The sequence below is a fragment of the Salvelinus fontinalis genome, chromosome 16, assembly GCF_029448725.1.
Source record: "Salvelinus fontinalis isolate EN_2023a chromosome 16, ASM2944872v1, whole genome shotgun sequence".
Lineage (NCBI taxonomy): Eukaryota > Metazoa > Chordata > Actinopteri > Salmoniformes > Salmonidae > Salvelinus > Salvelinus fontinalis.
This window is the reverse complement of record NC_074680.1, coordinates 30,408,987-30,434,362: the sequence shown is the minus strand read 5'-3', so window position 1 is coordinate 30,434,362 and position 25,376 is coordinate 30,408,987. Positions and strand designations below refer to the sequence as shown.

Genomic DNA, 25,376 nt, shown 5'->3' with positions numbered 1-25,376 from the left:
TTGTTTACGTGGGTCGTGGGTGAGGGTTGGATAAAGTAACAATGGCTCCACTCCACTTCCTTTTCCACAGTTATGGAAAACGATCTGTAGAACTTTCAGAGGACTGGAATGAGTAGAGAACAAGGAATCAAGAGGCCAACATTGTTCAGTGTCTAACAGCTGAAATGGCATGGCGCTCAGTGAAGGGACATCTGGATATTTGCAATGATTGCTCAGGTGGCCCTCAATTAAATGCTAGTTAATACATTTACTGGGATCATTCCCACAGGTGCTGTTGTTGGGAAGGGCCAGGTTATGGTCACATTCATGACATTGATGAATGACAGGCAAGTATTCACGTCAAAATGAAACCTCCACACGTTTTACATGCAGGGCTTGGAAGTAAGCTCCCTCCCTCCTTCCCCATACTAATGAAATGGTAAACAGGATGCTTGTAGCAACTGTTATCTCTGAGAAAATCAGCTGCAGAGGGACTTGTTTTCATTATTATGATGACTTGTCTGTAATCTCATATCGAGACTGTATGATTATCTTTTCCATTTCAGTGGTGACCATAATCCCATTGAGGCTTTTTAAAAAGGATTTTCGCTAATCCACTTTGCCCGCCCCTGGACACGTGCACCTGTCACCACAGAGACTGATGCAGGGGCTGTGTTGGTCACCAGGAGACAAGTGTCTCCAGAGGCTGATTTTGTGGGGGGGGGGGGGGGGGGCTGCTGGCCTGAGGTGACACTTTCAATTAATGTACGCTGTTGGCTGCACCAGAAATGATCCTGAAAATGTATTTCATATTCTAACGTTTGTAATATTGTATTAATGAATGCTGGTTAGGAAGTGTGAAATACTTTTTATTGAAAATAACAAACACTTGGCTGTACCATTTGCAGAGAACGGAAACCCAGATGTAATTGTGTACTATCCTGTGGTTTTATTGATTTAACCCACCCCTTTACAGACATGCTGCTTGACCTCAGTGACCTCCTGCAGGTGAGTTTCCAATGAGTAGGCCTACACTAATTTTTCTACATCTTTTTTCAACTCTGATCGAGTGTTTGCACTTCGACATTGACATTTAGCCCTTTAAAAAAATATATAATATATATTCTGAAATATAATTGAACAGTCAGATACATCAAGGATTTTTATTTTTTTAAGTATACATGATCCCATTCCCACACTGACCATGATATAACATCCAACAAGATGGAAGTTGGCTTATGCAGTATGTTGAGCTTTGTAACTAAAGCCAAGGACTGTATAAATATAGGCCCACATTTTTTTCTGCTTATAAAGTCAGTATTAGGGTGGAGGGACATTTCTCAGACACAGCTAGTCAGTTGTATTTTTATGCTCTCAGCTGTCCTTGGAAGAGCTGACCCTACCCCCTGGTATTTGAAGGGTAGGAGTGTGCTATCCAGTCAAGGATCAGTGTGCTATGGGTAGATATTCCACAAATCCCCAGTTTGTGGTGCCCCACCCAGGCCAGTAATCACTGCCCTCCTCTCCCATGGGAAGGCATCGTGACCCACCTCCCATCAACTCATCAAGCTTTGAATCAGCTGTGTAGTGCTAGGGTTAAAAACTAAAACATGCATCCAGGGTGGGCCCCAGGACTTGTTTGGGAAACGCTGCCCTAAGGTCTGGAGCGTTAGCCGGGAAGAATGAGATGGTCAGAGATCAGGGGGCTAGAAACTAGAGCTTTAGTCTGCCCCTGTTCTGGAGAATCGATGGGCTTTCTAGATAGTACACCAGTTTAGCATTGAGTTACACTTATTAGACCAGATTTGATCACGAGCTACTCAATTGTTAAGTAACTCTGGATCATGTCATGAGGCCATTGTGGACTTGACAGGGTGGGTTTCAGTGAAAGTTGCACTACCCTCCTGTATTTCTGCCCTTAATTCTCTTTTCCCTCAGGTAAATGTTTACGTCCTGGGTAGAACCTTCCTGGTCCTGGCCAGAGAGCTCTGCATCAATGCCCCCGCCATAGGTACCTACCGTCTCCCTGCAATACTCCCTGTGTTATTGTAAACAAAGAACCATACTGTTGAATGTCTTTTTTGGAGAAATGCTGTTTAAGTTTTGTCTTGCTACTGAGAACCAAACCTATTTACCACTTATTAAAGGTGGTCAAATTAGTGAATTAGCTCCAACAAAGGCATCATGAAGGTTTGACCACATCACTTTTACCAACCTGCTTGTAGCACTCATCTGTGTACCTAGAGGGTGCTCTAACAACAAAATAATCCCTCAAACAAATTTCACATATGCAAGCGAGTTATATAATGAGCAGCAACATCTGTGGTTTATCTCGCACAACTTTTATGATTTTCTGCAGGTTCATAAGCTCTCGCACAGAACATCAGGATTGATCAGCATCAAGCCGCAAACCATATAACCGTACTTTATGTACAAATAAAACATTGCAGAGGCTGTCCACAAATGCAATACGACTTTTTACAAGGGACTGCTTTTTGCAGTTAATAATTAAAATAAGTTTAAAATAAATAAGAACAGCATTCCTTCACTTAAAAATAGTATTTTGTTTAGTGACATACCGTAGTGTCTTAATGCTACATTATTTAGAAGGCTTAAACATATGGATGTACAGTCCATATGTCCTCTACTTGTCCGTTATGACCAGTTCAGTTTATGCATAGAATACCAGCTCTGGGATCTGTCCCCCCTGCACCCCAGTCCCGTTGGTACTGTCCGAGGAGCACTGGAACTGAAATGTCACTTTTCCACACTGTACCTCTGTCATGCCCTCCTGGCCAAAATAGCTCAGCTCATTCCCGTCCAGCACGGCACTCACCGTATAGAAGACATCCTGCTCCACCTGAACCGGGTTTTCAAACCATACAGAAAATGTACTGCTTGATCCATCCGATACAAACTTGGTCAGGTTCTGTGCTAGGGTCACCCGTTGACGCTTCAATTCAATCTTGACGCTGTACTCTGCCTTCCCACCACTTGACCCGTACAGGCCCAGTCCAGCAATAAAGATCCGCTTGTCCACTGCAAACTGGATGCTGTCACAGCGGCCCCTGTAGCGCCACTGGTTGCTCCGGTAGGCTGACGACTGGAAGCGGTGGCACTTCTGGGGTGCCAGGCCCTGCCTCCGTGCCAGTGGGAAGTCCAGTTTGGGCTTGGTGGCCGCTGTGTACCACAGAAAGACGTCATGCGTCTCCTCAAGTGTCAAGATGTCTGACTGGGCTGCCCCATCAGCGAACTCTTCCAGGGTCATAGTGGGGATGCGCACCAGGTAGAGTGCCTTGCCCAGGACAGATCTCTTGTTGCGGGTGGTTTCTCCCAGTCCTTGCCTATTACACTCTGCTGTGGCCCAACTCATGACTGCATCAAAGACCACCATCTCCTTGGTGTTGAGGGTCTCTCTCTGCAGGATGATCTCCAGGGTCTGCAGGTCAATCTCACAGAAGCCCTCTGCGCCCAGGGCCAGCTCGGCCTGCGCGTCAATCACCTCCCAGCAACGCCGCGTCAGCTCAGGCTCCTCAAACAGACGGCTCTGGGACAGCAGCACACAGGCGTTCTTGGCCTCCAGGCTAGTCTCCAGGAAGGTGACGCAGGCCTTGGCCAGGGCGGGTACAATGTACTTCTTGGCAGCGTACAGGGTGGCCAGCACGGTGTCGGCCTCCAGGTCTATCGCATCACTGTACATGTACCTGAAGGGGACAAAATGGAGGAATAGAATGAGATTCTAGTTTAGTAAAGGCAAATCATCACGTGGAGAATTCATGACGGCTATTCCTTCTAGGAAAATAGGATATGGACTTGGCACAGCTTCCATTATTCTCCCATGTGGATAAAAAGCAACGTTTCATTGCATTGGCGTTGGATGACGAATTATTATAGTATCAACAAAAAGTCATTATCCTCGACTGCTTATTCCCTCTGGGTAAATCATTGGCTCTGAATGAGAAATGTTTCAAGATGAACAAAGACACAAGCAATTACAGTTCTCTACAGTGCTCCCCGTGCCCTTTGATCTAGCATTTTGGCACTTGTCTTGCTTTGGATGTGTAATTTATTTTGAAGTGACAGTGCTGGTCATGTTTAATATGAGGAGTGAGTGGCTTACTTCAGCAGAATTAGAAAAGCAGCAGGTTCTACATCTGGGATATGGATTTCGGACGACTCCTCTGCAAGATCCCCGTAAAACATGGCACAGAAGACCGAGCTACCCACTGCCAGCACATACTGGAGGGAAAGAAAACGGACACATGATTAGTCACTCATCATAGGCATGATGGTTCAGAAAAGTCAACTTATTTCTCCAAATAGAGGGGGAGCTTACCTTGTGCGCTGGAACTTTCTTAGATTCACCGAAGGGACCAACAATGAAATGGATATCGGCCATGAGTTCATTGTTGAACATCAAGGCGTTCCTAGAAGGGAGGAAATTTGTCAATTAGATATGACAACTTTGGCTATTCCATAAAAGGCGCTTGCAAGACAATATTATAGCCTGCCCTACACAATTGAGCATTATAAATTGTGATTCCAATTATAGACATTGACTTGGTTTACAATAGCCATCTTTGAACTAAATCGAAATAATTTAATATAAGTAAGCAGCTCAGTACCTCTCCCGTAGCGTGGGGTGAGAGGACTGCCAGCTCGGAGGTTCGACGTTGTTGTTGTTTATGTTTTGCTGGGTGGTCGGTGTTGTTGCAGTGGTTGTTGACTGGGTGACCTGCACATTGCTTTTCTTGTCAGTGCCGGTCACCGTAGTACCGTTGTTGGTCGTAGGGTACAGTTCTGCAGCCATCTTCTTCTTCAAGGACAGGGTTAGAATATCATAGCATACTGGTAACCCGCTTGTGTGTTTCCCAGTCGTTTTAGACTTTTTCAGTGTTTCTGGAAGTAAGAGTAAAAAAGTCAGACACTTCATGATCCGACCATGATGGAGCAACCTGCAATCTGCCGTTGGCATCGGCACACAAAGCGTTGGCCCTTTCCCTAAAAATAAACCACGAACTCCAGGATCTACTATTAATCTGCGTTGACAATTGATACACAAATCGTAACCTTTAGATGCAAATGTTGCATAAATTCACCGATTAAGAAGTCTACGAACCCCGAATCAATTGTAAGAGAAACATACAAAATATCCGTCCAGTGATTTGAGGTTGTATAACAAGTTCAAGCAGAATACTCCTTTCTCTTTCTCATTTCATCCTCTATTGCAACTGAGCTCTCCCCGAAACGTATTGTTTCCCTTTTTTGTACGGATGGTAAATACAGATAATCGTTGCTCGCTTGGAGTCCGCTGTTTTCCTGCGCAAATCCTGGCAGATATTTTTCTCCAAAAGATACTTATCAACGAGGAAAAGGCGCGGGTTCCTCCTTAGCTGATGTGAATTGTAATTTGTCGGGTCTGGCGTTTAAATTGCAGTGAATTTTTTATTTTATTTGATATAATCCTCTCAGACGCCCAGCTCGCTGCCAACAACAAATGAGATTTACGCATACCGTCAACGTCAGAAGCGCCGCCTCCAAGCCTCTGACCAGCTCTCGCTAATGCTGCGTTTGTAACTAAGTGGGAGGTGGTAATTTACCAGTTATGAAGTCGTAATTACCAGTTGGATGCATTGACGTGCTTTGAAGTAATTTAGAAACGCAAATTGGCTAATGGCCAACAAGCAATATAAACCATGAACTAAAAGTACACCTTTCATGTTTGTATACAAATTAGAGTTAAAATACCATATTAATAGATTATTTGTTATAATTGTTTTGTTGTATTTAACTGCCGAAAATGCTGTTATCAAGCTAATTTCCATAGCTACATGTTAGCATGTAGGAGAAGTGAGAGCTCAGGATGGTAGACGAGTTCCCAACTAATAATTATCAGTTGGAGGATCTTTCTAGTGAAATTTTCCCTGTCCTATATGGTCAATTCCCACTTAATTACGAATGCCGCATTAATTCAATGCGACTTCCAAATATGGACATTAAGCATCGGACTGAGATCGCACAAACTCTTAGTGAAAATATTGTTTCCATTTCCAACTCAAAAATATATCCACGTCCTTGTTTCTGATGTAAATGATACATGTATTTAAATGACCGATTTATAGCCTATGCATAATCACTGCTTAATTTGGATTTAAACCATTCATAATTTAATGTCCGATTGGTTTACTTGTGTAATATCTCTACTCGTCAGAAATGAGAAAGTTTGATCCTGTTTTGCATTGTTTAAGTAACATCAGCCGCACCACTTTATTTCCACTGGATGCAAGCCACGAGCAAAAGGTTTGACAGCAGTAGACCGCACTTCTGTTTACCTTGGCTGAATGTTGACGCGTTAGATTACAGTTTACCAGATTACCGTTCCTGAAGTTTGCTTTGTAGAGACTTGACTAGAGCCAGCCCAGGAGACATGTTAGATTTGGAGATGGGGGTTGGGCTCCTACCATATCCTATTACCAGCAGCCTGCTCTAGCGGGGGTGCATTCAGCAGGATGCAACGTTTTGGAACGTTCAGATATAGCCTATTTCTTTGTAGAAAAAAATATCCCTCTCTGACATGTAGAATAAGGAATCATGTCAGCTCTATTCATGGCATTTTTATATGCAACGTTTGGCAACTGAATCTATTGCAGCTTTCCAACAGAAGGCTCTGCCACTGCCAAATGGGTCATTTGATTCTACAGTCTTAACCTGTTGAGGACAGAGGGCGCTGTTTTCACTTTGGGGGAAAATCGTGCCCAATTTAAACGGCCTCGTACTCAATTCTTGCTCGTACAATATGCATATTATTATTACTATTGGATAGGAAACACTCTCTAGTTTCTAAAACCGTTTGAATTATATCTGTGAGTAAAACAGAACTCCTTTTGCAGCAAACTTCCTGACAGGAAGTGGAAAATCTGAAATCGATGCACTTTTCTAGGGTCTGCCTATTAAAGTCCTTGATATTTATTAGTTTAGATGCACTTCATACGTCTTCCACTAGATGTCGACAGGCAGTGAGAGAAGAAATGGAGTGTTTAACTTGATCTGGTGTCGAATAATAGCTCTCGGCATGACGTGTCACCTGTTTCCTGGAGAGCGCGTCAAGGGACCTGGATTTGCCTTCTGATAAGCTGTCGTTATGGACGACTAATATCTCCGGCTTTGATTTTATTTGATACATGTGACAATATCATCGTAAAGTAGGTTTTTTCAATATAGTTTAATCAGATTATTGAAAATATTTTCGGGAGTTTTGCCGTGTTCCGTTCTCTGAGTTTGTTGACGATGGAGAGATTCGCGCCACTTGGCAAGTGTGGTTGCTAAATCGAGAGGGGAAAAAGGCCGTTCTAAATCCAAAACACGATTGTTCCCGACAAAGGACCCCTTGTACAACATTCTGATGAAAGATCATCAAAAGTAGGACCCATTTTATGATGCAATTTCATAAATCTGTCGAACATGTTGTACTAGTCGTTTCGCCCAGATTTTGGGTACTCTCTCGCTATACCTAAGCTGGATGTCGTAATGAAGTTATTTTTAGAATTCTAACACGGCGATTGCATTAAGAACTAGTGTGTCTATCATTTCCTATACAACATGTATCTTTTAGTTATGTTTATGAATAGTTATTTGGTCAGAATATGTGTGTCAGAAAAAGTGTCCGAAAAATATCCGGACGTTGTGGGAAAAAGATGCTACGTTAGCACAATGTATAACCACTGATTTCAGCTCTAAATATGCACATTTTCGAACAAAACATAAGTGTATGTATAACCTGATGTTATAGGACTGTCATCTGATGAAGCTTATCAAGGTTAGTCAAAAATTATATATCTTGCTGGTTTATTCGCTATCGCTAACGTGCCTTGATGAATGAATGCGGTAGTGTGGTAGGCTATTGTAGTAAGCTAATATAATGCTATATTGTGTTTTTGCTGTAAAACACTTAAAAAATCGGAAATATTGTCTGGATTCACAAGATGTTAGTCTTTAATTTGCTGTACACCATCGATTTTTCAAATGTTTTATGATGAGTATTTAGGCGTATTTGACGTTGGTGTCTGTAATTACTCTGGCTGCTTCGGTTCTATTTCTGACGGTAGCTGTGATTGTAGCTGCAATGTAAAACTGATTTATACCTCATATGCACATTTTTCGAACAAAACATAGATTTATTGTATAACATGTTATAAGACTGTCATCTGATGAAGTTGTTTCTTGGTTCGTTTGGTTGGTTCTTGGTTAGTTAGGTTGGCTTTGTGCATGCTACCTGTGCTGTGAAAAATGTCTGTCCTTCTTTGTATTTGGTGGTGAGCTAACATAAATATGTGGTGTTTTCGCTGTAAAAAATTTAAAAAATCGGACATGTTGACTGGATTCACAAGATGTGTATCTTTCATTTTCTGTATTGGACTTGTTAATGTGTGAAAGTTAAATATTTCTAAAAAATATCTTTTGAATTTCGCGCTCTGCCTTTTCAGTGGAATGTGGGAGGAGTTCCGCTAGCGGAACGCCAGAGCCAGACATAACTTAATAATCTTAACCTGTATAGTGCTTTTCATTACAGAAAATAATCACAAAGCTCATAAAGGAGAAACAACACATTTAAATTGACATGATGAAGATTGAATGTCACTAGTTTGCTTCGGATGATGGAAAGGCAGGAGTTAAGGTAGTTTGGATTGCAAATGCAGTGTAGAAGTATTCGTCCTTATTGGTCACAATGTGTTCCACTGGGAATAATATGAATATATCCAATATTATTGACTTTTTCATTAAAGAAGACATAACACTTTCTGATCAATGTCTACAGAGTTGTAAACAGTACCCTGCTGTACACCATTTAGACATCTGCAATTCATATATTAGCATAATAATGTTGCTTGTCTGGGTTGGATCTCAGTTTCTCAATCTCCCATTCCAGACCCCTGCCTGTACATACCTCGCTTTGCCCACATGCTGGAGTTTGGAGAGAAGAACCATGAGGTGTCCATGACAGCACTGCGACTGCTGCAGAGGATGAAAAGGGACTGGATGCACACGGGACGGAGACCCTCAGGACTGTGTGGCGCAGGTAACAATGAGCTCAGGTAAACCACACCACAGGTTACCACCACAATCACAGGTAGGCTAGTCCTTATCATGAATAACAGAAACTACATGGTAACCATGTCCACTGGTATCGCTCACCACAGGGATCTGTAATCATAGCTCAGATCATGCGACCTTCGATCATAGGTGACCCCTAATCACAGTTGACACTCATAAGTAACCACAGAGGCTCCAATTAGTGACAATGTACTACAATCTGTTCCCTACTTACTTGACCTGAACAGAACACTCCCTGCTTAGATGTATTACCGGCAAGACATCCTGAAACTGAAGAACCAACTTCCCCATGCATGTGGACATTTATGCTCCTGGTTCCACTTTTCTGCCTTTCTTGCTTTTCCTCAGCTGCAATATCAGATTAATTGCTTATCATTAATCATGTAGAGGATTCACTTACATCGAGGAAAGAAGTTTAGAAGAGCTTGTTACTCAATGTGAATGTGTGAGATAGACCATGGGATTTCTAAAAGCAGGCTACTAGAACAACAAAGACGATTCAAACTACTTGCGTAAGAACAGAACCTTACATCCATCTTTAAACAGACCTTGTTTTACGTAACTGCATTCATTTTCACACTGTTCCCCCGTGGGAATTGAAACAACAAACCTGGCATTGCAAGCGCTACATGTTCTACCAACATTAATAGATTATTATAACGTGAATATTACAACAATTGGTGGGTAAATTGGAGAATATATGTGGATATTAAACTTGTCGGCAAGGTTTGTTTCTGTGATGGAGTATTTCACCTGTGTGTTTTTGTTCTCAGCTCTGTTGGTCGCTGCTCGCATGCATGAGTTCCGCCGTACCATCAAAGAAATCATTAGTGTAGTGAAGGTGTGCGAGGCCACACTAAGAAAGAGGTGAGCGCTGCTTGAAAAGCACATTACAGCATCTTCCAAATGAAATAGGTTTAGCCTTGCATATTCTGTCATTTCTATGAGGAGTATGCTGACGCCTTTCCTTCTCATGGTTCAGATTGAATGAGTTTGAGGACACGCCCACCAGCCAGCTGACCATTGAGGAATTCATGAAAGTGGATCTTGACCAGGAGTGTGACCCGCCCTCTTTCATCGCCGGCCAGAGGAAGAAAAGAATGAAGCTGGTGAGGAACTGCAGGAAGGATATGATCGTACCACCCTTATTTATCTTGTCCTACGTTTTAACTGGTGTTTTGTCTCAATATGGCACTGCTGTTTTTTACATTTACACCCTGATCTTTTGTGTTTTTTCCTTCTAGCTTGAGGAAGAATTGGAGAAGAAGATTGACGATGTTCAAGGTACGGTTATGAAAAATGTCTGGTCAAGTGCAAACCAAAAAACTCAAGATTGCCGACTCCACTCTGACTTTACAGAGTTGTCTGGATTTTATCTCAACAGGTGAAATCCATGAGTACCAAGATGAGATTGAGATGGAGCTGGAGCAGAGCCGGCCCAAGTTGAGAGGGATGTACGCTTCCTGTGCAAAAGTTGGTACGACACTGAGGGGTCGCACTCAGCAGCCATGCAAGTTCTCTAGTTAGGACCCCCTGGGAGGGGGGGTGGGAGTGTATCTCACTATGCTGCCAGTCTGTCGCTTGAGCCTGAAACTTCCATTTATCTAAATACTCAGAAAAGAAAAAAAACAATTGTTCACTCGGTGCAAATGAGAATGTTATGATGACGCACATTTGCCATCTAACTGTGATGAGCTAAACCCCCCCCCCCCCCCCCAACCATCTGTGCCCCCCTAGCTGGTTGTGTTGCATTTCATTCTTAATCTTTGCACAGCCTCTGTAGAGGCGCTGTCATGCCTGTTGCTCTTCTGCCTTGGCTGGGAAGCACAATTATAACACACACTGGGCTTTTATTAACACTAAGAGGGCTGTCATCATGATGATACTTTAACAGCTTGATGGTACCGTAGAATTAAGCCAGGTGCTTCTTTTATAGGGTGCATTGTCTCATTAGCCGGGTTGATTGATTCACACACAACTACATGAAGGACTCTTGACTTGATTGAAAACACAGATGTCATACAGTTTAAATTATTCTCATTATCAGCCACAACAATGACTAAATCAATCTGCCTTGAAATGCAATGTCAGTCTCTTTACTTGTTCTCTGCATCATTTAGTTTTTATCAGTTTAATTAAGAAATGTCATTGCATGTAGGATTTATAGGATTTTATTTGGATGTCTTGCTCTTTCTCTCCTCTCCTAGGCCCCCAGGAGGAAGAGGATGATGAAATATCTCTTCCTGATGGGGAGGAGAGGGAGGACGAGGAGCTAAAGGCTGTGGCCCAGCACCTCAATAAGGAGCTTTGTGACCAGGTGATCTCTGGAGAGGAGGATGGAGAGGGGCAGGAGGAGAGACCTCCACGCAGAGGCCCATCACTGGCCTCCCTCCTGGGGCCCATGCCCACCGCAGCCAGCCTTGGCCTCCCAGAGTCTATCAGCAAGTGCATTGGAGAGGAGAAGGAGAACGGTTAGCAAACCTGTTGCTTGCACTAGATGCTTTTTTTCCTGCTGTTAGTTGCATCGGGAATATTCCTTACTGCTCCTTCCTAATTTTGATATTCCACTGTCTCTCACTTCTCCCTCTACTCTATATCTAGAAATGTCAAGGTGTGAGGGATTTCAAAGGTGTAAGAGATTGGGAAGATGTTGACTGTCTGTCCTGATGTGGTGAAGCAGATTGGTTTTCATGGTAGTGGGCATCTGGGGAGTGTAGAGAGAAGGTGAAGAAAATCTAGTCATAGAAGGGAATGGGTTTCAAAGCAAACCGAGTCAATCTCTATGGAAGGATCAGTGTAGCCACTAAGGACAAAACATAATCTATTGTCAGAAGAATAGATTATTAGATGGGGTTGATTTTAAGACCCACTGTTCCGTGACTAAAATGAGTCATCGGCTTGAATCATAAACTCAGCAAAAAAATAAACGTCCTCTCACTGGCAACTGCATTTATTCTCAGCAAACTTAACATGTGTAAATATTTGTATGAACATAACAAGATTCAACAACTTAGACATAAACGGAACAAGTTCCACAGGCATGTGACTAACAGAAATAGAATAATGTGTCCCTGAACAAAGGGGGGGGTGTCAAAATCAAAAGTAACAGTCAGTATCTGGTGTGGCCACCAGCTGCATTAAGTACTGCAGTGCATTTCCTCCTCATGGACTGCACCAGATTTGCCAGTTCTTGCTGTGAGATGTTACCCCACTCTTCCACCAAGGCACCTGCAAGTTCCCAGACATTTCTGGGGGTAATGGCCCTAGCCCTCACCCTCTGATCCAACAGGTCCCAGACGTGCTCAATGGGATTGAGATCTGGGCCTTTCGCTGGCCATGGCAGAACACTGACATTCCTGTCTTGCAGGAAATCACGCACAGAACGAGCAGTATGGCTGGTGGCATTGTCATGCTGGAGGGTCATGTCAGGATGAAGGGTACCACATGAGGGAGGAGGATGTCTTCCCTGTAACGCACAGCGTTGAGATTGCCTGCAATAACAACAAGCTCAGTCTGATGATGCTGTGACACACCGCCCCAGACCATGACGGACCCTCCATCTCCAAATGGATCGCGCTCCAGAGTATAGGCCTCGGTGTAACGCTCATTCCTTCGACGATAAACGCAAATCCGACCATCATCCCTGGTGAGAAAAAACTGCAACTCGTCAGTGAGGAGCACTTTCTGCCAGTCCTGTCTGGTCCAGTGACGATGGGTTTGTGCCCACAGGAGACGTTGTTGTCGGTGACGTCTGGTGAGGACCTGCCTTACAACAGGCCTACAAGCCCTCAGTCCTGCCTACAAGCCCTCAGTCCTGCCTCTCAGCCTATTGTGGACAGTCTGAGCACTGATGGAGGGATTGTGCGTTCCTGGTGTGACTTGGGCAGTTGTTGTTGCCATCCTGTACATGTCCCGCAGGTGTGATGTACAAAATATCCTCCAACACTCCAATTCTTCCTTTGGCCGCCTCCTTCCAGTTCTCTCCTGCCAATGACTGGAACGAACTGCAAAAATCTCTGAAGCTGGAGAGACTTACCTCCCTCACTAGCTTTAAGCACCAGCTGTCAGAGCAACTCACAGATCACTGCACCTGTACATAGCTCATCTGTAAATAGCCCAACCAACTACCTCATCCCCATTCTGTATTTATTTAGTTACCTTGCTCCTTTGCACCCCAGTATCTCTACTTGCACATTCATCTTCAGCACATCCTACCATTCCAGTGTTTAATTGCTATATTGTAATTACTTCGCCACCATGGCCTATTTATTGCCTTACCTCTCTTATCCTACCTCATTTGCACACACTGTATATAGACTTTTCTACTGTATTATTGATTTTATGTTTGGTTATTCCATGTGTAACGCTGTTGTTGTATGTGTCGAACTGCTTTGCTTTATCTTGGCCAGGTCGCAGTTGCAAATGAGAACTTGTTCTCAATTAGCCTACCTGGTTAAATAAAGGTGAAATAAAAAAATAAAAATTGGATGTACTGATCCTGTGCAGGTGTTGTTACACGTGGTCTGCCACTGCGAGGACTATCAGGTGTCCGTTCTGTAGCGGCGTCTCACAGTACGGACATTGCAATTTATCGCCCTGGCCACGTTTTCCAGCCCTCATGCCGCCTCGCAGCATGCCTAAGGCACGTTCACGCAGATGAGCAGGGACCCTGGGCATCTTTCTTTTGGTGTTTTCCAGAGTCAGTAGAAAGGCCTCTTTAGTGTCCTAAGTTTTCATAACTGTGACCTTAATTCTCTACCGTCTTTAAGCTGTTAGTGTCTTAACAATCGTTCCACAGGTGCATGTTCATTAATTGTTGATGGTTCATTGAACAAGCATGGAGAACATTATTTAAACCCTTTACAATGAAGATCTGTGAAGTTATTTGGATTTTTACAAATTATCTTTCAAAGATGGGTCCTGAAAATTGACATTTCTTTTTTTGCTGAGTTTATAAGGCTTCTCAATGTATTGACTGATGTGAGTTTGAGATATCTCTATGTAAATTTATGTGGATCTCATCCTCCATGTTTGTGAAAGGGAAAAATATACAGTACCAGTCAAAAGTGAGGACACGCCTACTCATTCAAGGTTTTTTTTCTGTTTTTTTTTTCTATTTTCTACATTGTAGAATATTAGTGAAAACATAAACTATGAAATAACACACAGAATCATCTAGTAACCAAAAAAGTGTTGAATGAATATATATTTTAGATTCTTCAAAGTAGCCACCCTTTGCCTTTGACAACTTTGCACACTCTTGGCATTCTCTCAACCAGCGTCATGAGGTAGTCAACTAGAATGCATTTCAATTAACAGGTGTGCCTTGTTAAAAGTTAATTTGTGGAATTTCTTTCCTTTATGCGTTTGAGACAATCAGTTGTGTTGTGACAAAGTAGGGGTGGTATATAGAAGATTGCCCTATTTGGTAAAAGACCAAGTCCATATTATGGCAAGAACAGCTGAAATAAGCAAATAAACCACCAATAAGAGAAGAGGCTTGCTTGGGCCAAGAAACACGAGCAATGGACATTAGACCGGTGGAACGTGAACGGATGTTGGTGAACGGATGATCTCCGAATATGTGGTTCTTACCGTGACGCTTGGAGGAGGAGGTGTGATGGTGCTTTGCTGGTGACAATAGGTGATTTATTTAGAATTCAAGGCACACTTAACCAGCATGGCTACCACAGCATTCTGCAGCGATACACCATCCTATCTGGGTTGCCCTTAAGTACCACTGTCATTTATTTTTCAACATGATATTTCTGTGTAATGGCTATTTGACCAAGGAGAGTGATGGAGTGCTGCATTATATGACCTGTCCTCCACAATCACTCAACCCAACTGAGATGGTTTGGGATGAGTTGGACCGCGGAGTAAAGGAAAAGCAGCCAACAAGTGCTCAGCATATGTGGGAACTCCTTCAAGACTGTTGGAAAAGCATTCCAGGTGAAGCTGGTTGAGAGAATGCCTATAGTGTGCAAAGTTGTCATAAAGGCAAAGGGTGGCTACTTTGAAAAATCTCAAATATAAAATATATATTGATTTTTATAACACTTTATTTGGTTACTACATGATTACATGTTAGTTTTTGTGTCTTCAATATTATTCTACAATGTAGAAATAATAGTGAACCCTTGAATTGAGTAGGTACAGTGGGGAGAACAAGTATTTGATACACTGCCGATTTTGCAGGTTTTCCTACTTACAAAGCATGTAGAGGTCTGTAATTTTTTTATCATAGGTACACTTCAACTGTGAGACGGAATCTAAAACAAAAATCCAGAAAATCACATTGTATGATTTTAAAGTAATTAATTTGCATTTTATTGCATAAGTATTTGATCACCTACCAACCAGTTAGAATTCCGGCTCTCATAGACCTTAGTTTTTCTTTTAAGAAGCCCTCCTGTTCTCCACTCATTACCTGTATTAACTGCACCTGTTTGAACTCGTTACCTGTATAAAAGACACCTGTCCACACACTCAATCAAACAGACTCCAACCTCTCCACAATGGCCAAGACCAGAGAGCTGTGTAAGGACATCAGGGATAAAATTGTAGACCTGCACAAGGCTGGGATGGGCTACAGGACAATAGGCAAGCAGCTTGGTGAGAAGGCAACAACTATTGGCGCAATTATTAGAAAATGGAAGAAGTTCAAGATGACGGTCAATCACCCTCGGTCTGGGGCTCCATGCAAGATCTCACCTCGTGGGGCATCAATGATCATGAGGAAGGTGAGGGATCAGCCCAGAACTACACGGCAGGACCTGGTCAATGACCTGAAGAGAGCTGGGACCACAGTCTTAAAGAAAACCATTAGTAACACACTACGCCGTCATGGATTAAAATCCTGCAGCGCACGCAAGGTCCCCCTGCTCAAGCCAGCGCATGTCCGGGCCCGTTTGCCAATGACCATCTGGATGATCCAGAGGAGGAATGGGAGAAGGTCATGTGGTCTTATGAGACAAAAATAGAGCTTTTTGGTCTAAACTCCACTCGCCGTGTTTGGAGGAAGAAGAAGGATGAGTACAACCCCAAGAACACCATCCCAACCCTGAAGCATGGAGGTGGAAACATCATTCTTTGGGGATGCTTTTCTGCAAAGGGGACAGGACGACTGCACCGTATTGAGGGGAGTATGGATGTGGCCATGTATCACGAGATCTTGGCCAACAACCTCATTCCCTCAGTAAGCGCATTGAAGATGGGTCGTGGCTGGGTCTTCCAGCATGACAACGACCCGAAACACACAGCCAGGGCAACTAAGGAGTGGCACCGTAAGAAGCATCTCAAGGTCCTGGAGTGGCCTAGCCAGTCTCCAGACCTGAACCCAATAGAAAATCTTTGGAGGGAGCTGAAAGTCCGTATTGCCCAGCGACAGCCCCGAAACCTGAAGGATCTGGGGAAGGTCTGTATGGAGGAGTGGGCCAAAATCCCTGCTGCAGTGTGTGCAAACCTGGTCAAGAACTACAGGAAACGTATGATCTCTGTAATTGAAAACAAACAAAGGTTTCTGTACCAAATATTAAGTTCTGCTTTTCTGATGTATCAAATACTTATGTCATGCAATAAAATGCAAATGAATTACTTCAAAATCATACAATGTGATTTTTGTTTTAGATTTCGTCTCAGTTGAAGTGTACCTATGATTAAAAGACCTCTACATGCTTTGTAAGTAGGAAAACCTGCAAAATCGGCAGTGTATCAAATACTTGTTCTCCCCACTGTCAACTTTTGACTGGTACTGTACATTGGCTGACCTTTTGACTCATTCTAATAGAATACTTTTTAATATGTGGCTGATCTAGTGAGAGAGGATGATTTAATGCAAGTCAGTGTTGGTGTGTGTACCTCTTGGGGCTGCTTTCTATGAGCTGTGTGTCTGCAATGGTTGTGTCATGGATGCAGTCTGCCTGTGGTGTCTCTGGCCTGGCTAATTGCAGTGTTGGGGTAGTGAACTACCTGTAGTTAAACTAATAATTGAATTACATATTGCAGTATCTTGGTGGTAGTTGAAATGAATTCAAATCTTGGTAGTTCTTTTCAGAAGTTAATCATTTATTTAATGCCACAGTGGTGTAGCTAACTGCTGGAATTAGGTCTGCCGAGTGGCGTAGAGGTCTAAGGCACTGCATCTCAGTGTCACTGCAGTCCCTGGTTTGAATCCAGGCTGCATCACATCCGGCCGTGATTGGGAGTACGGCGGCGCACAATTGGCCCAGCGTCGTCCTGGTTTGGCGTGGGTAGGCCGTCATTGTAAACAATAATTTGTTCTTATTTAACTGACTTGCCTAGTTAAATTAAGGTTATATGAAATAAAACTACAATCACTTTTTTATATTTTATTTTTTTGCTAAAAATAAATGTGTGACATAGGCAAGAATTTCTTTTTTTGGCATCAGACCTGCCCAATTCACACTTAAAACCTAATTCTCGCTTTGTTTTAATTGGCTAAATCACACATTCTGTTAACATCTGACTACAGAGCGATGGTTCTTTGAAGTCTATGACATTTCAGATTTGGATATTTTTTTCACAATGTAGTTTGGAAGTAGTGAACTATTTTTCTAATTAACTTTACTTAAGTAAACTATATTTTTCGTAAAGGTAGCTTAACTTCTTCCAGTGTGAAGTAATTGGTAAACTATATTTTCAGAGTAGCTTCCCCAAAACTGGCTAATTATGGTGGGTTTGGGAGCGGCGGAGGTTCAAGGGTCCCCAGCTCAATGTTTGAAGCATTAAGTGGACAGAGTAGGACCTTGTCATTAGTACGATGTCTTTCATCTGTGTGTGTGTGTGTGTGTGTGATCAGTTAGGTTTTCGTGCACTGTTGGTTTGGGCATGGCTTAAGAGGAAAGGGAGGAGGGGTCCTTTTGAGAGTCTGTACATGTGTTTAAGACACTAAAGATGGAATTGAGTAGACTAAACCAATCTGTCATCCATCCCTAAGGCCTGTATTGAAGGTAGAGGTCTTCATGAGTCCAAAATGTTGGACCCGTTTCGAAATGGACCTGGGGCTTTCCCACCCGGACCTAATATGCATAAATTCATTCTTAAAACATAGAGACCTGTTCCGAATAGACCCGAGGACAACTAGAGTGTGGGGAAAGTAATTTATGCTACTTAATTAATTGGAGCTGATAAAGGGAGAAAGGGGTGCTGCTCTAGCATGCAGGGAGGGGCCATACTGTGAGCAGATGACAGAGAGGAGAGACGAGACCGCAACCAAACAAGCAGACTTGCGCTATATAGTAGACTAATAGTTGCTACAGTTAGGTTATTTATCATTCAAAATGATTATGTAGTACCTGTCTTGACTGCATCAAACCGGGAGTTAACCTGCTAGGCTAATTGAGGCTGCAGTGAATATGCCTTCTCATGCTACAGTTACCTCCATTCAGAATATTAAGTAGCAGCCTACCTGTTGTGGTTCTTGGTCATTGTAGCCCATCCTTCTCCTTTAACTTTTTAGTTCTGTCATTTTTATTCCATCTTCCATTGAGTAAATATCTCCTAACTTTTGCCACACGCACAGGTTTTATACCTGTCGCCTTGTGCCACTTTGATTCATGATTGGCCAACAAGCTACATGCGCCATGCTCCACTCATGAAAAGCAAGAGCAGCAGCATAAATTATAAAATGTCTCTTTCGCTATACTGCAGCAGTTGCGTTTGGATCGGTATGGGCCCTTCCGGACAAGTCAGTTAAAATTGCACTTACCTGAGACCCGTGACAATCATATCGGATCCGACCCAGACCCGTGGTGTTATTTAGAATTCTCGATTGGGACCCGCTCTGGTCCCAGATCCGGTCTCTGGTACAGATGACTTCTAATTGGAGGGTGGAAACCAGAGGCATGACTAGAGATTGTTACAATAGGTGTGCTGTAGTTTAGATGCTTTAGTCTCTGAGTAATGGCATATTCATTTACACTTGAGTCAGGGAGAGAGCAGCCAGTCTTGGCAAAGCTTTGCGACTCAGCAACCACATGATAACTCTGTCGCAAACGTCTATATAGTTTTGTCTTCAGGGAGCACTGTCCTTTACCATTAGAGCAGGCATTGATTTAAGGCCTGTGTTTTCATCCAGGCACTTAGTCCAATCAATGACTTTGGGCCTGACCTTAACAGCATCACTGAGCACAGTCAGCCTCTGGCACTTTTTAAACGGCTCTGCTTTTATGGGCTGAGAATGTCAGCACTCAGCAAGGGCCATTTAAAGGTGTTGGGCCTCTGGATTTAGGTGAATCTTGCCACTTCCTTGAACCATTTCAGATGTTTGCGCAGAAAAAAAACTTGTGCCTCATTTTCCCCCACATACCAGGTTTTGATTAGAAAGTCAATCAATCATTGGACAACCAAGCGCTCAAGGACTGGAGTTGTCCACTGCCAGTGCTTAAAGCCATTGGTAAACAAGTAGACTCCTGCTTACCTAAGCAGGGCTTTGGCTCTCCAATTCTAAGACTACAGTTACTACTCTGTAAACTTACAGCTAAACATAACAATATAATTCAGAGAGCATAACGACCTCTGGTGTGTGAATGTCTTAAGGCAGATCCAAGTGAACAGTGAGAGCATCTCTAGTTGCTAATTTTGGGCTGTTAAAAGGTCTATTTAGAAGCTATTCAAGGTGGAATAGAATCAAATGTTCACTGCGTCAGCAGCAGCACCACTCTACCCATCTGACCTACCTACCTGGACTAGCCTTTAAAAATGTAAGCTATTAGAAAAACGGTGGTGTTTGTCTTCCTTCCCATTTAACAAAAAGGCAATCACAGAGAGGTCAGATGAAGCTACACACACACACAAAGGTCTTCCGCTCTGTCATTTACATTCTCTGCCTGACATCTGGAGATGCCTCAATTCCACAGTGAGGAGGCGGAGATGTGGAGTGTTTTACAATGCCTAGGGGCAGTACAGTCTGTAGGGCCAGGGCCAGCATGACAGATAGCCGGATGGCCAGCCCCTCGGAGGAAGGTGGGGTAAGGCGACTACTGATGACATCATAGAGATATGCATATGCCGAAAGCGGGAAGATTAGGATAAAAACATTCTAGTATGAATTTTAAGCCCATCTCTGCAGGCCTATTACACTTTGTCAGGAAGTCTCACAAAGCCCCTTTGTGATTTCGGATGTAAAACCAGGCTGATTATGTGTTTCTCAAGAGCTGCAGTAGTGTCTCCCAGGCTTGGTGAGATGCTGCATCATAGTCTGTGACACATGTCATATGAGCGAGTCGTGACTGGACATGATCCGTCTCCGTGGACTGGGGAGGAAAAGGAGATGCTCAGTCTGTAGCTCCCAGCCTGAGTGGAGATGACAGCTGCCGTTTACCACGGAGGAGCAGGAAGTCCTGTGCCTCAGGCTGTTACTTCTCTCTCTCTCACACACAGGGTTTTAACTCACTGTGCGTGCATCAGGGCTAAAAACCTGTTTATTGATTTAGCATGGTGGAAACCAGGGAGCACAAACACAGCATTGTCATAAGAACTGTCAAGGCACCATGATAACATATCTGAATGCTGTTTGATGTATGTGGTAGGGTTGGAACAGATAGTGAAGTGGGCTGTAATGCCTGGTGGGTCCCTGTCCCAAGGTTAGTGCTAGAGATGTGCTCAACATGGTGAACCAGCACACAGCTCTGCCCCCAGCAGCACTATGAAATCTTTCACCATCAATCTCTCGCTCACTCTCGTTCTATCCATTTCTCTCTCTCGCTCTCCTTCACTCTCCCTCTGGCTCAGGTCAGGGGCCCAGGCAGGTGGCTGAGTAGGGTCTGTCTGGGCTCAGTCAAGGTTGGGGAGGTCATATTTGAATGGGCTCTTCTTGCCTCAGTCTGGCCTGCCCATGTCAGTCGGAGAATATTACTTTATTTATTTCTTCTGCTCTGTTTGGTTGTCTTCAGCACAGAGCTGCCATGTAGTCTGCTTGACATTACCACTGGGCTGGTTTTGCATGATGATGAGACTTGTCATGTTCTCAGGTTAAGGGAAAGCCTTGTGTTTGGAGCAGCGGTGCTGTTGGGTACCTGAAGGGAGTCTTGAAGTTTAGGTAATAGTGATCCACCGTGAGCAGCACCATGCCACTAGCTGATTCATCCTGACGATCACAAACTCTGGAGAGTGTTTTCTGGGAAGAGAGCGGAGAAGGACGCAGGTTCGACGCAACGATGCTCCCTTCTAATTTGCTGGACCATACTTTTTTTCTTTCTCCCCTGTCTTTTTCTCTCTGAAATATATGGGCTCAAGGAGATCAGTGGCTCTCTCACGCACTCTCACTCTCTCAAGTGAAGCTCTGCGGTGTAGCATCTAATCTCTGACAACATCACATCAGAATTTGGTGTTTTTAGCTTGTGGACAGCCCCCACAGTTGATCTGACAGTGGTCTACCCTTCATTCCTCCCCTCCGTGGTGGATTTGGAGTGCGTTCTAGAATGCTCGAGGGGGGGATCTACTGGTAAAGAAATGTTCATTGGGAAAGGAAAGGCCTAAGGAATCCTGGGGCTCATGGCATTGATACGGAGGGTGTGCTGTGCAAGAGTGTGTGAACAAAAACTGTAGAAGCCCATCTCCCACCATGATGTCATTTTAAGAGGGTTTTATCAAAGGAGAATAGAATGTAAATTGCACTGCCTTTTTATCCTGCTGCAATCAACACTTTGATTAATTTGCAGCTAGTCTCGATTTACTGCCTTTTAAAAATATATACTCTCTGGTACATTATTTTCTTATTTTTTCCACATCACATACAGTATCATTATTTACTTTAATAATTTGTTTTGATAAAAGCAATGTAATTCTCATATTTTAAGGAAATGAATTGAACTTGTCACCACCCCTGTTCCACCCCTCCTTGCTCCTCTGGATGAATAGTGTGTTCTCTGTCCGTCTCCTGTCTGTGGCGCAGCGGTCTAAGGCACTGCATCTCAGTGCTTGATGCGTCACTACAGACACCATGGTTCGAATCCAGGCTGTATCACAACTGGCCTTGATTGGAAGTCCCATAGGGTGGCTCATAATTGGCCAAGCGTCTTCCGGGTTTGGCCGGTGTAGGCAGTCATTGTAAATAAGAATTTGTTCTTAACTGACTCGCCGAGTTAAATAAAAAAAAATCCCCTCACACTTCACCGAAGGGAAGAGGGCTGGGCCAGACCGATTGGGACCTACTGAACACGACTGACTGGATTGCACCTTCTATAATATTGCACGTGTGTGTGTGGCGTGTCCTGTGCACCCGCCTCTCCTTAATTAACTGAAGCCTGTCTGGATGTGTGTGGCATGGCTTTGAAGTGTGCTTCTGTGGTGTGTGTTAACCTAGGGAAGCATGGCTCTCTGAACACGTCAGACAGAGAGGTGACAGAAGTTAAACGACTCCCATAAACCTGTTGCCTCTTAAGACGCGACTCTCCTCTTCCCTTTGACTGAGACTGTCTGTGTGTAGGCAGGCGAAGGAGTCTCACTTTATTAGAAAATGGCTAATCAAGGAGATTCATCTGTGTGTGAAAGCTGTTCTATTTTTTCTTGCCGAAGTCAAAACCTCAATCCTTTTGTCTCTGTTATCAAAGGTAATCAGACTTTTCCTTTGTGCGGAACGTTTTTTTCCCCAGTCCATCATTGAAGTGTTGAGTTCCCTGGGATTTGAGAACACTCCTGCCTTGTCTCGGCATAAAGGTGGCTGTTTCTTCTCAGACAACCTGAGCAATCACCAGAGGAAGGAGGGTAAAAATGGAAATGAGGCTTAGGAATCCATTGTCTCGCATCAAAATGCAAATTGATGTTTCAGCAACTCCATGAAAATAAAGCATACCACAATCTTGAAAGCGTATTGTAATTGAAAAGACAATCTGTACAGGCAGATCTGCTTAAACCTATTATTTATTGTTTTTAGAATTTGTGGTGCTTATTATTTACTGATAAACTCCAGGCACAATTGTTTTTGCATAAACACACTGGATGAATTGTGTAAGTGTTATCTGCTGTGGAATTTATTTATTTCTCCCAGAGTGAGTTGGCGTACCCGAGAACCTACAATACTTAACATTTATAATAATAATGTTGAATTTATTTTTCAGATGAGGATGCTGAAAATGGAGAGCTGGACTTGAGTGGTATTGATGATGATGAGATTGAGCTGGTATGTACTGTATTTTAATTTACGTTGCACCTAATATTGAACCATCTATTCATTCTGACTTTACAGGATTGCCAGCAAATAAAGCCTGGAAATGCATAACTAAGGTAATTTATGTAAGTTATGTACCCTTCTCTGCAGTATCTCCTGAATGACAAAGAGGTGAAAATCAAGACTGAGCTTTGGCTGAAACAGAATGAAGACTACTTGAAAGAGCAGAAAGGTATAGCCACACCCAGGGGGTCTCTGTATTGCAAAATTCATGTGCCTAGTAATAGACATCATTTGAACTGTACATTACCTTTTAATGTGGCAGAAATACAACCAGTCATGATATTTTCATCTGTCAAACAAATCACGTCAAAAAGTAGGGCTACCAGTGCTTGTTCGCCCACTCAAATAATTCCAGCAGCCAAACTGCATGTACAGCCTACTCACTCTATTTGATTAATGGAAATAAACATCTGTTACAAAACACCAAAATGTGTGCCTAATGACGTTCAGCAATAGCCATTGATTAGACCTAAATTAATTGATGTGTCTTGCTGACAAATTTACCTTTATTGTAGCCTGAAATTTCGGGGGGGCTGAAACTGTCCCGGGGAAAACGTGACCGTCACCCTAACACACATGGTCAACTTACTAGACTAGGCTACAATGTGTATTACCATAAACTTCAAATAGGCCTTACCGGTAGCCAGTGTGTAGTAGTAATAAAAAAAAATAGGTCGTAAACTGTGAAAAAAGTTATGCTCCCAGTACTTTCAATGCATTTTTCGGAAAAAAGGTGGGTAAACGGCATTTACTTGAGTTTACCCTCCACTAGGCCTACACTACTGCCGGTAGCCTACCCTCTTAGGCAATTTTAAACTCATGAACACAACCAGAATAGGTAGCATTCAATATAATATTACATTCAATATAATACATGACTTGAATGAAAACATGTTTTACACCCTAGTTTGTGAGTTGTCCATAACTCATGAGTTAATGCTTGGAGTCTTCACAGATCGTGTGACAAAACACTACCTTTTCTGACATCAATGACATGACAGTTATTTGTCATTATTAAGCATTTAACAACTGAATTAGAACAATGAACTTAAACCCTGTACAGATCTTGGAAAATGCGCTGTAAGTGTAACTGTCAACGTAACTTTTCATTATGTGAAATTGATGGCCACCATTGTTCCTGTACCCAAGAATGCAAAGGTAACTGAACTAAATTACTATTTCCCCATAGCATTCACTTCTGTCATCATGAAGTGCTTTGAGAGACTAGTCAAGGGTCATATTACCTCCAACTTACCTGTCAACCTAGACCCACTTCAATTTGCTTACCACCCCAATAGGTCCACATACGATGCAATCGCCTTCACACTGCCCTATCCCATCTGGACAAGAGGAATACCTATGCAAGAATGCTGTTCATTAACTATAGCTTAGCATTCAACGCCATAGTGTACCCTCCAAGCTCATCATTAAGCTCTGGTCCCTGGTTCTGAACACCGCCCTGTGCAACTGAGTCGTGGACTTCCTGAAGGGCCACCCCCAGGTGGTGAAGGTAGAAAACAACATCTCCGCTTCGCTGATCCTCATCACTGGGGCCCTACAAAGTTGCGTGCTCAGCCCCCTCCTGTACGCCATGTTCACCCATGACTGCATGGCCATTCACGCCTCCAACTCACTCATAAAGTTTGCAGACGACACAGTAGTAGGCTTGATTACCAACAACAACGAGACAGCTTACATGAGGAAGTGAGGGCTCTGGGAGTGTGGTGTCAGGAAAATAACCTCACTCAACAAAACAAAGGACATGATCGTGGACTTAAGAAAACACCAGCGGCACACCCCCTATCCACAGCAACAGGACAGCAGTGGAGAAGGTGGCCAGTTTTAAGTTTCTCTGCATACATATCACTGACAAACTGAAATGGTCCAGCCACACAGTGTGGTGAAGGCACAACAGCGCCTCTTCAACCTCAGGAGGCTGAAGAAATTTGGCTTGTCACCTTAAACCCTCAAACTTTTACAGATCCACAATTGAGAGTATCCTATCGGGCTGTATCACTGCCTGGTACGGCAACTGCACCGCCTACAACCGCAGGGCTCTCCAGAGGGTGGTGTGGTCTACACAACGCGTCAC

The 25,376-nt window shown here is 43.3% G+C and overlaps 2 protein-coding genes across 4 annotated transcripts in view; one reads left to right on the top strand and one right to left on the bottom strand.

The window, feature by feature from the left end:
- Positions 1 to 25,376, top strand: part of brf1a (BRF1 RNA polymerase III transcription initiation factor subunit a) — a 140,152-nt gene that overhangs the window by 13,027 nt on the left and 101,749 nt on the right. Inside the window, exons 5-14 of the mRNA XM_055865028.1 lie at positions 956 to 987; positions 1,918 to 1,990; positions 8,906 to 9,055; positions 9,864 to 9,957; positions 10,073 to 10,199; positions 10,335 to 10,374; positions 10,475 to 10,567; positions 11,298 to 11,561; positions 23,172 to 23,233; positions 23,372 to 23,453. Of these exons, the coding sequence (XP_055721003.1) occupies positions 956 to 987; positions 1,918 to 1,990; positions 8,906 to 9,055; positions 9,864 to 9,957; positions 10,073 to 10,199; positions 10,335 to 10,374; positions 10,475 to 10,567; positions 11,298 to 11,561; positions 23,172 to 23,233; positions 23,372 to 23,453 (1,017 nt within the window). The remainder of the gene's footprint in view (positions 1 to 955; positions 988 to 1,917; positions 1,991 to 8,905; positions 9,056 to 9,863; positions 9,958 to 10,072; positions 10,200 to 10,334; positions 10,375 to 10,474; positions 10,568 to 11,297; positions 11,562 to 23,171; positions 23,234 to 23,371; positions 23,454 to 25,376) is intronic.
- Positions 833 to 5,505, bottom strand: LOC129812977 (BTB/POZ domain-containing protein 6-B-like). 3 transcript variants are annotated; one of them, XM_055865031.1, is made up of 5 exons: positions 5,099 to 5,504; positions 4,605 to 4,878; positions 4,316 to 4,406; positions 4,100 to 4,218; positions 833 to 3,683 (listed from the first exon to the last, which is right to left on the bottom strand). In XM_055865031.1, exons 1-5 carry the CDS (start codon positions 5,121 to 5,123, stop codon positions 2,651 to 2,653), a joined length of 1,542 nt encoding a protein of 513 aa, XP_055721006.1. In that variant the 5' UTR covers positions 5,124 to 5,504; the 3' UTR covers positions 833 to 2,650. The 3 variants fall into 3 exon arrangements, with proteins under 3 accessions (XP_055721006.1, XP_055721007.1, XP_055721004.1); XM_055865032.1 differs by having other exon boundaries at positions 5,126 to 5,504; XM_055865029.1 differs by having other exon boundaries at positions 4,605 to 5,505.

Excerpts from the sequence above, each read along its gene's own strand:
- LOC129812977 (XM_055865029.1), bottom strand. The coding sequence starts at position 4,954 with ATGCCAACGGCAGATTGCAGGTTGCTCCATCATGGTCGGATCATGAAG. Across the intron at positions 4,407-4,604 it reads CACCCCACGCTACGGGAGAG|GAACGCCTTGATGTTCAACA; the intron begins GTACTGAGCTGC and ends CCTCCCTTCTAG. Across the intron at positions 4,219-4,315 it reads AGAAAGTTCCAGCGCACAAG|TATGTGCTGGCAGTGGGTAG; the intron begins GTAAGCTCCCCC and ends CTTTCCCTCCAG.